Source organism: Osmerus mordax, chromosome 4 (genome assembly GCF_038355195.1).
Source record: "Osmerus mordax isolate fOsmMor3 chromosome 4, fOsmMor3.pri, whole genome shotgun sequence".
Lineage (NCBI taxonomy): Eukaryota > Metazoa > Chordata > Actinopteri > Osmeriformes > Osmeridae > Osmerus > Osmerus mordax.
This window is the reverse complement of record NC_090053.1, coordinates 12,088,719-12,101,123: the sequence shown is the minus strand read 5'-3', so window position 1 is coordinate 12,101,123 and position 12,405 is coordinate 12,088,719. Positions and strand designations below refer to the sequence as shown.

Genomic DNA, 12,405 nt, shown 5'->3' with positions numbered 1-12,405 from the left:
TCTGGGATTCTATTTCTAAGCATTGTCACTCAGTCCGTCCAAGAGATCTACTGGTATAGCTTGGAAAAGCAGTGATGTTCTGTAGATGTGTCGCTAACCAGAGGTTTTCCCACCTGAAACAGCAGATCAAGCTTTCTACCTAAAACCATGAGAGGAATAAAGGGGGGGGAATAAAAAAAAACACTACACTCCAGCAAAGACGTACTAGTATAGAAGTATATACTTACATAGACACAGCTGGTCAACCGTGTTAGTATATACCTTGGGTAGATTAGAGGAATCATTGAAGAATAAGAAGGGCTGGCCGCTTTAGAAACTCAGAGAAAAGAGGCACCGGTGTCCATCTGGACTGACTAGAGCAACAAGAGCACAAAGCTCACAGGACTCCTGATGTAGAAGACCCTTTGCTCTTGTTGGAGCTTATAGGATTAGGAGAGGTAAATCAAAGCTTAATCACTTCCACCTGTTATAATGGTGGATTGATGAAAAACATGCATTATCTACTAGGAAATGCAGATGAATGCAGGTGTTTAAGGATTGTATTTCTTGAATTAACAAGTTGTGTAAGTTGGACACTCAAAGGGTTTAAAAGTACCCTTGTATTAAAGGGTTGCCCTCATTCCAGGTATTATACTGTTCAGCTTGCAGCAGGCTAACTATGCAAAGAACGTAATGTGAAGTGGGGGGAAAATTTATGACATAAGAACTTTGCAAGCACACAGGTGTCAAGCACAGTTTTTGTTACTAATTATTTGCAGTTAAAGTACGGTTAGGTATGAAAGTAATTTTAAGGCATTATCTGTTTTGGAAGAGTTCCAGTCAGTTAATGCAGTACAGTACAGGTCTGGATCCTAGAGCATGTCAGTCAGGCACATCTATGAAGGTGGTCACTGCAAACACACACACAATAATTGTATCATATATGATAAAAACCTTATTACATTTACATTTAGTCAATTAGCAAACGCTCTTATCCAGAGCGACTTACAGTAAGTACAGGGACATTCCCCCGAGGCAAGTAGGGTGAAGTGCCTTGCCCAAGGACACAACGTCATTTGGCACAGCCGGGAATCGAACCAGCGACCTTCGGATTACTAGCCCGATTCCCTAACCGCTCAGCCACCTGACTCCCTTATGACAAACCGATACTGTACAAGGTGTAGATTAAACTGCCCTGGCCCTATCAGATTTAGTGAACCAGAGGAAGTCTGGGTTTGTGTGGGGTAACAAAACCACCAGTGTGAGTACAAGCTTTTTGTTGTTTATTGTGAAAAAAACTAGATATAATTACAATGATTTCATGCCAAAAGGAGCTGTTTTGTTTTAGTCATGTGTCTTATAGTATCCTACCACCAGGCACTATTAGTTTGCTAATCTCAATGTGTTATGAAATATGAAAGCTGCCATACCCATGAGCTTTTTTTTCCATTACAATAATGACTGTAATTGTTTTTGGTCAATATGGTCCCTAAGATATCAGTCCTTGATCAGTATTGAAGAATGTTGGTTTTTGATATTTAAAAAAACATAGCTTTTTGTCTCCAAAGAGATCAAAACATCTGACTAATAAATAGTAATTATATGAAATGTTAAATCTGATGAAAGCATTTTAGCAGATCATAATTAGGAAGGTACAGACATCTCTACATCTATACAGAATTGCAGTGCACCAAACTATAGTACATTATGACAATAAATACTCTCCAGTAGTAGCGTAATGTAAACTTAAAAGTATTCTGAAACTTCAAGTAACACTGTCTCATTTTAAGTTAATATATTTTTTTTAATATATTATAGGGAATCACAGTTTAACTTTTGACAAGAAAGCATATTGATGAAGGACTGAGAGCCGAGTGTACTGAACTATACTGTATATATGTATATTTTGTAATGTATCTAAGGGGAATAAGATCTGTGTAAGATTGTGGTTGATGTGCAAACCTGAAAACACCTTATCTCTGAATGCATTGTTTTTGCACAGAATGTTGGAAAGCCTTAGTTTGGTGCACATGGTTGTTAACAATTCTAGAGCGGGTTTGGTAAAGCCATATCACCTTGGAAACCAGGTAGTGGTAGAGTCACCTGTGGTAGGTATGGCAGGAAAGACTGTATACAATACAAAAATATTAAGTGAATGCCTTTAGATTGTGGCCAGTATCAAAAAATAATAGATATCTTAAAACAGCTTTTTTCTCAGTCAAACATAATTTTCTTGTTTTGACAGTGAATCATACAACTGTTGGAACCACTATAGATGATGAGGGAACTATGAGGGTCTATAAGGGTGTTTCTAGACTCTATTGGAATCTCAAAGACTTTTTACTTACATACTCGCTCAAACATAAAGAAAATAAAAGGCAGCTTAAGTTAAGTGGTTATTATCTAAACAATGCTACATTTGCCGAATGCAGGAATGATATATAAAACATAGATTCTCATGCAACACTACAGTACACACATGAAGATAGTGTCGCAGCAATTATATTCCATCACAGCTTAAAATCAAAGTACAGTTCATGCATACATTCATGAGACTGCAGCTAATGCCACATTGTAATATGTTATGTATTTCTTTCTGTTAAAAAAACACTCTCATTCAAGCCTTCTATTTGTGACAGTGTCTCAGACTCATGTCATGTGTTGTAAGTTTGTAAATTAAAGGTGTTTTGTAAATTGAGCTGCCAATGTACATAAACTGTTGTGAATTATATTTTTTGTATTATACATCACTACTGTTTTTGTTGTTTGTATTGTACATAAAAGCACTTTATTTTAATTTTTCAAATAAAGATAAAGACATTTTTGATTAATAAATCCTGGCCTTCCAATAATTACCATGTAGACCGTTCTTATGTTGAGCGATTAATTAGATACATCTGCTAGATTGTGTTTGTATACACCCACTGTGTGGCTATAGTGTCATTAACCTGAATCTAAATTTATTTAAATTTATTTAAACACAGACACTTCTAACTTTTTTCTACTTAATTGTTTACCTTCTTTAAAATGGAAATGTGTTGTCGCTGTCTTTTTCTGAGTTAAACTGAGTTTAACTTAGTGAATATTAAAAACATGATCCCATGGTTCAAATGTGTGTACTGCTCCAAAGTTTCCTCAGTGAGTTAATAGTGGTTGACTGTGTCTTCTGTCAACACATCAGTCACATTTAATGTAGGTGGAGTCAATGTTTGCTGACACTTCCACTGACTCAGCCACCAGCAAGTAGAGTAAAGAAAACGAATGTAGGCCCTATGTTTTATACAGTTCTACATCCATAACATGTATATGGCAGTTTGATGTGGTAGCAACAATTGCATACGTCAAGTGGTCATTACAATGCATTTACTGTAGGCTATTGTAGTTGTACTGTACCAGTCTACTCTTGTAGTAAGGACCTACAGGGTACTACCTCCCTGGGTGGAGTTTTAGCCGTAGCCTACTTTGCACACAGTGCAACAAAGGAGGGAAGGCATGTATCCCTGATAAAGAACACAGTCCACACCTTGAAGGAAAATAATACAACACTTTAATATCCTATTCCTAAAATGGAAGTCCTCTCTACATTCATGGCTTAATCTCTCCAGCTAAGGAGGATGCAGTCTGATCTACAAACGTCGCCTATGGTATGCACCTGTTGGACCAATCAGTAGCCCAGTTCAGGTTACTTGCGATAATTCTTTAATTAGTGTGAGAAAGTTTACACCTCTACTCCTTTAGCGTACCTAAGCTCACGGAAATTGTCTAGCTGGACTGTTAACTGCTATTAAGGTGGAGGGGAAAAGGTTTGTTTTTATTTTCACGGTTGCCTATAACTAGTCTACCCTAGATTTTATCAAACGGTATTAACTTTATACGCAAGTGGTTTGATCATTTGCATATTGTAAATTTCGTTTCCGTAATGGACAGAACCAGTCTAGTGAGACTTTTTTCGGCGTGTGATGTTAATAAATCGGGTATGATCGAGTATGAGGACTTCACAGTTGTCTGCCGAGAGCTTAATGTACCTGACGATGAAATCAAGTCCTTGTTCACCAAATTCGGCGCGGACGGCGACGGATGTATCAATTACGACAACTTCTCATCAAGGTTTCAAGAAGTTTCAGAAACATTAGATTTGGCGTCTTTCGGGGAGTTTGTGCACGGTCGATCAGGTCCATGGAACGAATTTCAGAGCAGTATTGATGGCGCACGAGCTGCCCTTTCAGAAAGGCAAGTCTGATGTGGAAATGTTTTTAAGTTCCGTGTGCTTTGTAACATCTCTGGATCGCCTAATTTTATGCCAAATTGTATGCTATTACAGGCTTAAAGAAAATCTGGCCGACTTGTACCACGTCCTTCATTACTCCTCGCAATTCCAGTTGTTACAACAGTATGAAGATGTCATCCAGGTTTTTGTAACTGAGAGCATGGAGCACACGCTACAGAACCAGAAGCTGGAGAGTACTTTGAAGCGGTAGGACCAAATGCATTGGTGTTTTGACCAACCGGTGTAGGATGAAGAAAAATGAAAGATGAATGAGGGTGTTCCCTAAAGCATTAAAGCACATTTTACACATCCGTACTGGAGTATTTGGCAGGCATCATCACCAGAGGTTCTTTTAGAATGTACTTCCTCTAAGGTAATCCTTCATGTAAAGTTAAATTGAGCTCAGTCAACGAGGCTACAGGCTTCAGCTCTGCCTTTAATGAGTTATGTAATGTCTTCGTGAAGGAAGTAGGAAGACTAAAACAAGTTGCTCAGCCAGTTCTTCTCATTCTTTCCTTTCAATTACCCGTACCCTACAGATGTATTTCTTTACAATGAATGTTAGTTTGCTCGTCAATCTTATTTTAATGTCCATTATTATTATTATGAAGTCCCAAATATCCAGTACAGTTGCTATGGTGTGAGTAAGTGCAGTTTTGGCTTGTGTAAACTCACTTGAGATTCAAGTCTCACCTGTGGAATCTGCCTACCAGAGGACATCCTCTGAGGGGCTGGCCAGTAGGGTCTATATAATGGCAGTCACTTGATGACTGAGCTCTAGTGGAGGAGTATGAGAGGTCCCGCTCAGGGTAGGGCCGCTGAAACTGCTTAGACAATGGCTACTCTAGAAGTGGGTGTGAAAGGAGCTGATCTATCAAAGTCTAGTGTGGATGCCAGTTTTAGTTTGTTGCTACTGAACTATGACCAAAAAAGATGGTTGTGTCTCTATTTCCATATTCATCATCGGCCATGAACTAGGTTTACAGTCATGTATTTACACCAGCTTCCAGTGAGATATTAAAGAATCATATTGCTCTGCCTTGTGACAGAACGGAGGAGATGAATAGTAGTCAGCTAGCAGAGCTGGAGGATGACATGCATCAACAACTTGCTCGAGTAGAGGAGAGGGTGAGAGAGGAGGTAAGTGGCATAGATAAAACAGCTTATACCATGTCAGTATTATGAGTATCCACACTTGAATTAGCAACATTTGAAAACAACTGAGAAACAAATAGGTTCAAATTGATGAATTGTAATTTTTTAAGTAAGTTCCTAATAAATAAATATGCACCAAGGATGAGAAATGTTACTACACATTTCAAAACAGAAGCGGACAAGTCTCCACCCCCCAACGTTCCTTCCTCCTTCTTGCTCATGCAAGAATTTACCTGAAAATTTGAAGCAAAGGGAATAGCCAGTTCCAACTCACAATGGCCCCTCTGTGAAGCAGAGTAAAATCCTCTCTTTGAGGTGCAGGCAGGTGATCTGTCCTCTCTTTCTCTCCCTCCTTGGGTTTCATGGCTGTTTTAGGAGCGCAAGAAAACAGAGAAAGTCATGGCAACCCTCCAGAGGAGACATGATGATCAGGTGGCAGACCTGCATGCAGCTGTGGACCGCTTGCTGAAGGTACAGTAGGTTGTCCATTTCCCTGGGAACTCACAGTGAAGCTTCTTTGATTATGACATCCAAATGTACTGCATTTGTATCATTTATATGTCTGTTCTAGTGCCAGGAAGAATCTGAACTCCACATTTCAAGAGAGTCTGTTGACAGATTACATGACCAAATAGGTGAATTTACACAGGTATGTTGGGATAAAGTCAAGTTGGCCAAGTTGTTGTGGCCTAGGCCAGTACAGAAGTGTATTCTCCATCATCTCTGATGTGTCAGATGGCTGAGTGGTTAGGGAGTCGGGCTGGTAATCAGAAGGTTGCCAGTTCGATCCCCGGCTGTGCAAAATTACATTGTGTCCTTGGGCAATTCACTTCACCTACTTGCCTCGGGGAGAATGTCCCTTTACTGTAAGTCGCTCTGGATAAGAGCGTCTGCTAAATGGCTAAATGTAAATGTGTCTCCTCAGGAGAACGACCAGTTACGGGGTGCTCTGCTGAAAGCGCAGACCAATATCTCCATATTGCAGGTAGAGATGGACAAAATGAAGAACATGTACGCGGACCAAAAACTTCAACATGAAAGGTGAGTGAACAAACTTCATTCTTATATCCACTGTACTCAGCAAATGACTTAACTGTATTACAGGCCAAAACTCAATGCATTTTCACAGAGAAAGTGATGAATTGAAGAAGATGGTCATAGAATACCAGTCTTATGCAAGCCACGTTGAAATCCTCCAGTAAGTCTGTCAGACCGTGATTGTAAATTGGGAATGGTTTTGTTCTATTTCAGTCGAGAACATATCACACAGGTCATGCATGCATACACCTCATTCATGTTCATTGTTAGGTTCTGAGCACCGATTTTTATCAGAGGTGATGTGCTGAAATATGGGCAGAGTATGTCTGACTGACTGCCTTCTATCAGGGACATGAACAAGAAGCTCTATGACAGCAACGATGGGTTACGCTCTGCCTTAACCAAGGACGTGGCGTCACCTAAAAGAAGGGTAAGTCAGCGGTTTTCATTTTAAGTCTGGATAACTCAATCTCCTAGTCTACATTTCTTCCAAACAGTTGTCCCCCAAGAATGAAATTCCAGCCCGGCGAATGAAGCCCCTTAGACAGAGCACATTTAACCAAAGCAGGTACACCGACTACATTTCCTACAGTACATAGTATATATTTGCAAATGACAATTTTTTTTACATTACATTTCTTTATTTTATGTTTTGGTGCAGCTCAGAGCAAGATTTTCCAGCTAGGAGTAAATTAGAGTACTCCCATGTGGCCAGTTGGGCTGATAAATACCTGGACAGTGGCATTGCCATGCCCATGGACATCGCTGAAAGCTCAGTCAGTGATTATGACAGTGATGACAGCAGGGTTTCTTCAGAAACGGTGCACCACAGTTACTCCTACGTTCCATCAGAAATTGAGGTATATTTTGAGTATACCACACAGGACAGTACTGCCACTGTAAAATCATACAGATTTGGATGATAATTGAACTATCTTGACCCTAGATGTCGCAAGTGAAATCAGAGGCTACATTGTCAGTGGTCCCCAGCAGAACCAGCTCCTTAGCTTCTTCTATTAGAAGACGCTTGTCTGCTTTCCCCATCAAGGTTCATAGCGGTTTGGTCTATTCTCAGTGGTAATGTATGAATATACCCTACATAGAAATAGACCATTCTCCCATACTAATATGTATCCTTTGTTAAAAAGCAAACAGATTCACTTGACTGTGTTGACACTGATGGCCCGGTGCAAATGTACCGCCTGGTGTTAGCGGGAGACGCAGGATCAGGGAAGTCAAGCTTCCTGATGAGATTGAGTCTTAATGAGTTCAGGGGAGACATGCAGACAACTTTGGGTAAGGGCATACAAATAGCTCATAACTGCAATTTCAAGAAAAACAATACTGCTTATTCTTTTCTTAACCATCCCATAACCTGGCTCCCAGGAGTTGATTTCCAAATAAAGAAGATGTTGGTGGATGGAGAAAAGACTAACCTTCAGATATGGGACACTGCTGGACAGGAGAGGTATGCATACAATATTCAATTGTTTTTCAAACCAACTGTATGTGTTGTGGACTTGTAATGTACAGCCTGTTTCACACTTTCTGGTACGGTACTTCAGGTTCCGTAGCATTGCCAGGTCTTACTTTCGTAAAGCTCACGGAGTGTTGCTGCTGTACGATGTGACATCTGAGAGCAGCTTCCTCAATGTCCGAGAGTGGGTGGACCAGATTCAGGTAGTATTTGTTATTTATCCATCTCTAATGGCCATGAATGGTAAACTGACCTGTGTTTCTGATGTAAGCCATGAAGGACATCTCTACAAAAATAAAAAGAAATGCATAAATAAATGTGACTGGATGTTTTATAGAGCATGTTGTTTCCCAAGGAGTCCACAGAGGAGCATATCCCTATGTGTGTGATTGGAAACAAGGTGGACCTGCGGGCAGAGCAACCTGAGGGCAGCTGTGTGAGCACCATGCATGGGGAGAGGCTGGCCAGGGTATGACTTCCATCTCTTTCATTGGGATAAGGACATAATTATACCTTGGCCCATTAGCCATGTTCATAAATTTTTATGTTTGACAGACTTACAGTGCTTTGTTCTGCGAGACTAGCGCCAAAGAGGGAACTAATGTGGTGGAAGCAGTACTTCACCTTGCGAGGTAGGGGTAGCAAGGCAGAGCCATGGTACATTTTCATTGTCCACCATAAGTGTCAATTTTAAACAGCTCTGTACTCTTTTTCAGAGAAGTGAAGAGAAATGTGAAACTGAGACGACAGTCCGAATCACAAGTTAAGTTGAGTCTGGCCAATCCAAAGAAGACTCTAAACAACTGTTGTGGTTTGTAATCATTGATACTCCACAACTGGTGTAAGCATGATGGTGGATTGTGTAGATATGTGGATGGAGATACATTTTATTTTGTGTAATATACTTATCACTTCTGATTAATGCTAAACAAACCTTAATTTTAAACATTTGTACTATAAGTTAATCATTGTAGAATGCTAGTTTTAACTGTTCTGCGAGCCTTCGGGAACTCGTTTTCAATTGTGCAATTTACAATTTTAACAAATGTGAAATTTATTTAAAGTTGAATGCAAATGTGTTTTCGAATAAAATCTTTACACTAATGCTTTGGTTTGTTTAAAAACATGACCTGTACATTAGTACATACAAAATAAAAATATAGGTAGAAACATGGAATAAACAAAAGCTTTTATTAAGATTTTTTTGACATGAAATATAAAATAACGAGTTTCCAATGCAGGTAGAAATTCTTGTTCCATACATTTACTTTAAATACTGATTAACAGTAAAGCCTGAGTTCTTTAAACTGTTGATTTTCCAAACAGTGAAGTACAACCTCCACCACTAACTGGACTTCAAAGTGGTTTTACAAACAAGAGCTTGGGATGAATGATGGATCGAATGGGTTATATCTCAGGACAAGAGCGTAGTCTTGAATGGCTCCTCACCCAGCTGTTATTTGCTTTTCTCATCTCCAGGCTTGTCATTGGCTTTCTTCTGTTTCTGCTGCATTATCTCAGCATCCCTGGAACGAAAACAAACAGACACAGATGTATAAAGTAGCAGTTTAGCCAAAAAAGCCTAGGTTAAGTAGCGGCTAACCAATAAGAATAATGGTAAATTAACTTCAGTCTCATACAAAATATGAATCCAGGCATGATCCTATTTGAAAGCAAAGTTCAGTGTACTAGAACTTGAAGCACTTGCCTCTGCTTTCTTGCTGCAGCAGACAAGCCATCTTCGGTCTTGCCTTTGGTTTTTTCAGTTTGCTTCTTTGCATTCTTTGCACGGGCGAGCTCACGCTGGTTTCCCCCTATAGTAAAAGACCCAGGAAATGGTTTAGTATAAAACCATAACTACATTGTCCACCCCCACTGCTAGCTATAGCACACTTGGAAAATCCACAAGATACATCCTATCTGACCATATTTTCCATATCTGGCCTATAAACTTTGAACATTAAACAGCCATGCACATGTCAAAACAGATTCATAAGATAAACTGTTCAAGAATAACATCGTATTCATAATAATAATGATTTTGATATTGTACAAGCCAACTATAACAGAACTAGAACAACTAGGAGAAATAGAACAGACGTTTCATTGACATGGCCGTATTTATTATCTCAATTAACTTCATTATTCTCAAAGGATATTCAAGAATGATTGAATTATGTAGTGAGTGTTCACACACTTTAACTACATAAAGTATTGTCACAGACTTCTGTACGGTAATAATAACAGATTGGTGGAAAACAAGTTCTCTCTAGATCAAAATGCCAACAGTTCACGTCGACTGTAAGCTTGTGCTGTACAGTCGTGGCCAAAAGTATTGGCGGTGACATACATTTTGTGTTTGCAAAGTTTGCTGCTTCAGTTGTTGTGATGTTGATTAACACTGTTATTCAATTATTGTGCAGTGATTAGATGGATTTTAAATAAAAGCTGGCTCCCCAAAAATGCAATTTATCAGTCAGCCCATGGGAACGTGTGAACTAGTTCTAGTCAGGTTGTTTTGCTGTAAAAGAGGTGACTATTTGCATAATTATATTGAACATTTTCGCCTTTTAAAACCTAATAAGAAATGTGTTTATTGTTTTCCTGTATTCGATAGAAACCTGTGAAGAAAAAATCCACAAATACTGAAACAGCAAACTTTGCAAAACACAAAATGTTTCACTGCGAACACTTTTGCCCACGACTCTACCTGTACAATAAGCGATTGTGCAAATGTGTCCGCGTAAAAAAAACCTACGTATTCTATATAGTTAAGACACACATAAGTAGGAGAAACCGGTGTGAACGATGAGGTTCTGAATCATCTAGCAAAGAACTTGTCTAGTGGAGGCTCCTGTACACTGATGCTGGTCAAAGACATATATGAAAAAAAAGGCTGCAGTACGTGGCATTCATTTTGGATCCTATCTGTGTCCCGGTATTTTTTTTTTACTATTATCAGATATAATCAAATAATTCACGTTCAACATAATAGTGTATATTAAAAATTGCCTTGAACTATGAAGGTAACACTGTTTAAGCTTTAAAGAAGGCTGTTTTTATATATTTCTGAACAGGCATTCCGTGGACGTCATTAGTTAGTTAGCTAGACTAGCTAAATCCTTAGATATTCAGATAGTTCCAAAAGTTGTTTCATGTCACTGACCAAGCTGACCAATGATCTAGCGACCTAACGGTGCTGATTAGTAAAGTTAGCAAACCAGATTCAATGCATTGGAATTTAGTGTGCTATGTTAGCTAGTTAGCACTAGCTTGCTAAGCTAACGTTGGATAGCCTGAGCCTTTGTTGACATTCTTATTTAGTTAATATTAGCCGAAATAAAAAGATGGGAATCGATATTTATGATTACACAAACTGTTACGAGTCCCCATCGTATCGTAGCTGTCACGTACTTGTCATTTTTGCTGTTTATTGTTCCAACACGGTTTGCCACGGTTGCAAAGCCAGTACAGCTGATCCTGTTCTTCCTTTCCTTCTACTACTTCTTCTTCTTCCTGTTCTTCTACGGTGGTTAGCATCCATCTTACTGGTGCTTTACCGCCACCCTCCGGAGAGTGGAATAAAACAAATAAAAAACTGTCCTTCAGTGGAGTTTTATACATGGTAGTACCCAGCCATGAAGAGGAGTTACTGCCACCAGCGGAACTGGAGTGCCCAAAGTCCTTTATTCAAAGTTTCTCCTGGAATCATGCAATAACTAGTGCACAGTGGCCATGATTAAATTGGTGGCACACACACACACATACAAATTCGTGGAATTATAGATAGGGCACAGTGCCTGCGATGATGTCAGTATCATACACATATTTCTGGAATTATAGATAGAGCAGTGCCCGTGATGCAGCTGGTGATGACAGTTCTTCTCAGTGGTTATACCTATATTTCTCAGATCACAAATGAAATTCTATGTCATCTCTGAAGTACTTGTTCAACCTCCACATCATCTATTGTAGTCACATTGTCAATGCTGTGGTAGCCTACATTCATGCAAATGATTATGTAGCCTTCATTTGTCTGCTGTTTTCTACATGATCAATTGCTTATATTAATGTTGATCAAAATGTATTATATTGATTCTTTGTTAAATTGTCTTACCACCACAAACATTTAGACATTTAGTTCATATTATAAGTCATTACATGCACAATGGTTAAGGCAATTGTCACTATTGTAGGCCTAATTCACCATACAGCGGTTGCTTTTAAGCCTACAATTTTGCAGACTAATTAGTCTAAAGTGGTAGGAATAGTGGTTTCCTCATGTCACATGTCCGTGATGCAGCTGGTGATTATGTGTAGTTGATTTGGTGTTAAGAGTTATACTGTTTTTCTGTTAGCTAGCCAGCATTTCATCCATAAAGAAACCTATTTGAAAGCAGAGATTCAATGTTATGCTAGCAGTCAGCACTAACCTGGCCATACTTGCTTTGTACACAGCAATTTTTTTTTTTTTACAGTAGTACAATAG

At 39.1% G+C, this 12,405-nt stretch overlaps 2 protein-coding genes across 4 annotated transcripts; one reads left to right on the top strand and one right to left on the bottom strand.

Moving 5' to 3' along the window:
• Positions 1 to 3,502: 3,502 nt before the first annotated feature.
• rasef2 (RAS and EF-hand domain containing 2) lies at positions 3,503 to 9,028 on the top strand. Of its 3 annotated transcripts, none has more exons than XM_067235250.1 (17): positions 3,503 to 4,209; positions 4,301 to 4,453; positions 5,296 to 5,386; positions 5,777 to 5,872; positions 5,973 to 6,050; positions 6,327 to 6,442; positions 6,531 to 6,599; positions 6,788 to 6,869; positions 6,937 to 7,007; positions 7,101 to 7,299; positions 7,386 to 7,487; positions 7,588 to 7,735; positions 7,826 to 7,907; positions 8,005 to 8,119; positions 8,317 to 8,385; positions 8,472 to 8,548; positions 8,633 to 9,028. In XM_067235250.1, the coding sequence occupies exons 1-17, from the start codon at positions 3,899 to 3,901 to the stop codon at positions 8,733 to 8,735; spliced, it is 1,962 nt and encodes a 653-aa protein (XP_067091351.1). In that variant the 5' UTR covers positions 3,503 to 3,898; the 3' UTR covers positions 8,736 to 9,028. The 3 variants fall into 3 exon arrangements, with proteins under 3 accessions (XP_067091351.1, XP_067091350.1, XP_067091352.1); XM_067235249.1 differs by having other exon boundaries at positions 8,272 to 8,385; positions 8,633 to 9,024; XM_067235251.1 differs by lacking the exon at positions 6,531 to 6,599 and having other exon boundaries at positions 8,272 to 8,385; positions 8,633 to 9,024.
• A 60-nt stretch (positions 9,029 to 9,088) lies between these two features.
• Positions 9,089 to 11,434, bottom strand: serf2a (small EDRK-rich factor 2a). The gene is made up of 3 exons (XM_067235252.1): positions 11,331 to 11,434; positions 9,625 to 9,730; positions 9,089 to 9,442 (listed from the first exon to the last, which is right to left on the bottom strand). The coding sequence occupies exons 1-3, from the start codon at positions 11,335 to 11,337 to the stop codon at positions 9,373 to 9,375; spliced, it is 183 nt and encodes a 60-aa protein (XP_067091353.1). The 5' UTR covers positions 11,338 to 11,434; the 3' UTR covers positions 9,089 to 9,372.
• Between the last annotated feature and the right edge of the window lie 971 nt (positions 11,435 to 12,405).

Excerpts from the sequence above, each read along its gene's own strand:
- rasef2 (XM_067235249.1), top strand. The coding sequence starts at position 3,899 with ATGGACAGAACCAGTCTAGTGAGACTTTTTTCGGCGTGTGATGTTAAT. Across the intron at positions 4,454-5,295 it reads CTGGAGAGTACTTTGAAGCG|AACGGAGGAGATGAATAGTA; the intron begins GTAGGACCAAAT and ends GCCTTGTGACAG. Across the intron at positions 7,736-7,825 it reads AGACATGCAGACAACTTTGG|GAGTTGATTTCCAAATAAAG; the intron begins GTAAGGGCATAC and ends CCTGGCTCCCAG.
- serf2a (XM_067235252.1), bottom strand. Across the intron at positions 9,443-9,624 it reads GCTGCAGCAAGAAAGCAGAG|GGATGCTGAGATAATGCAGC; the intron begins GCAAGTGCTTCA and ends TTTTCGTTCCAG.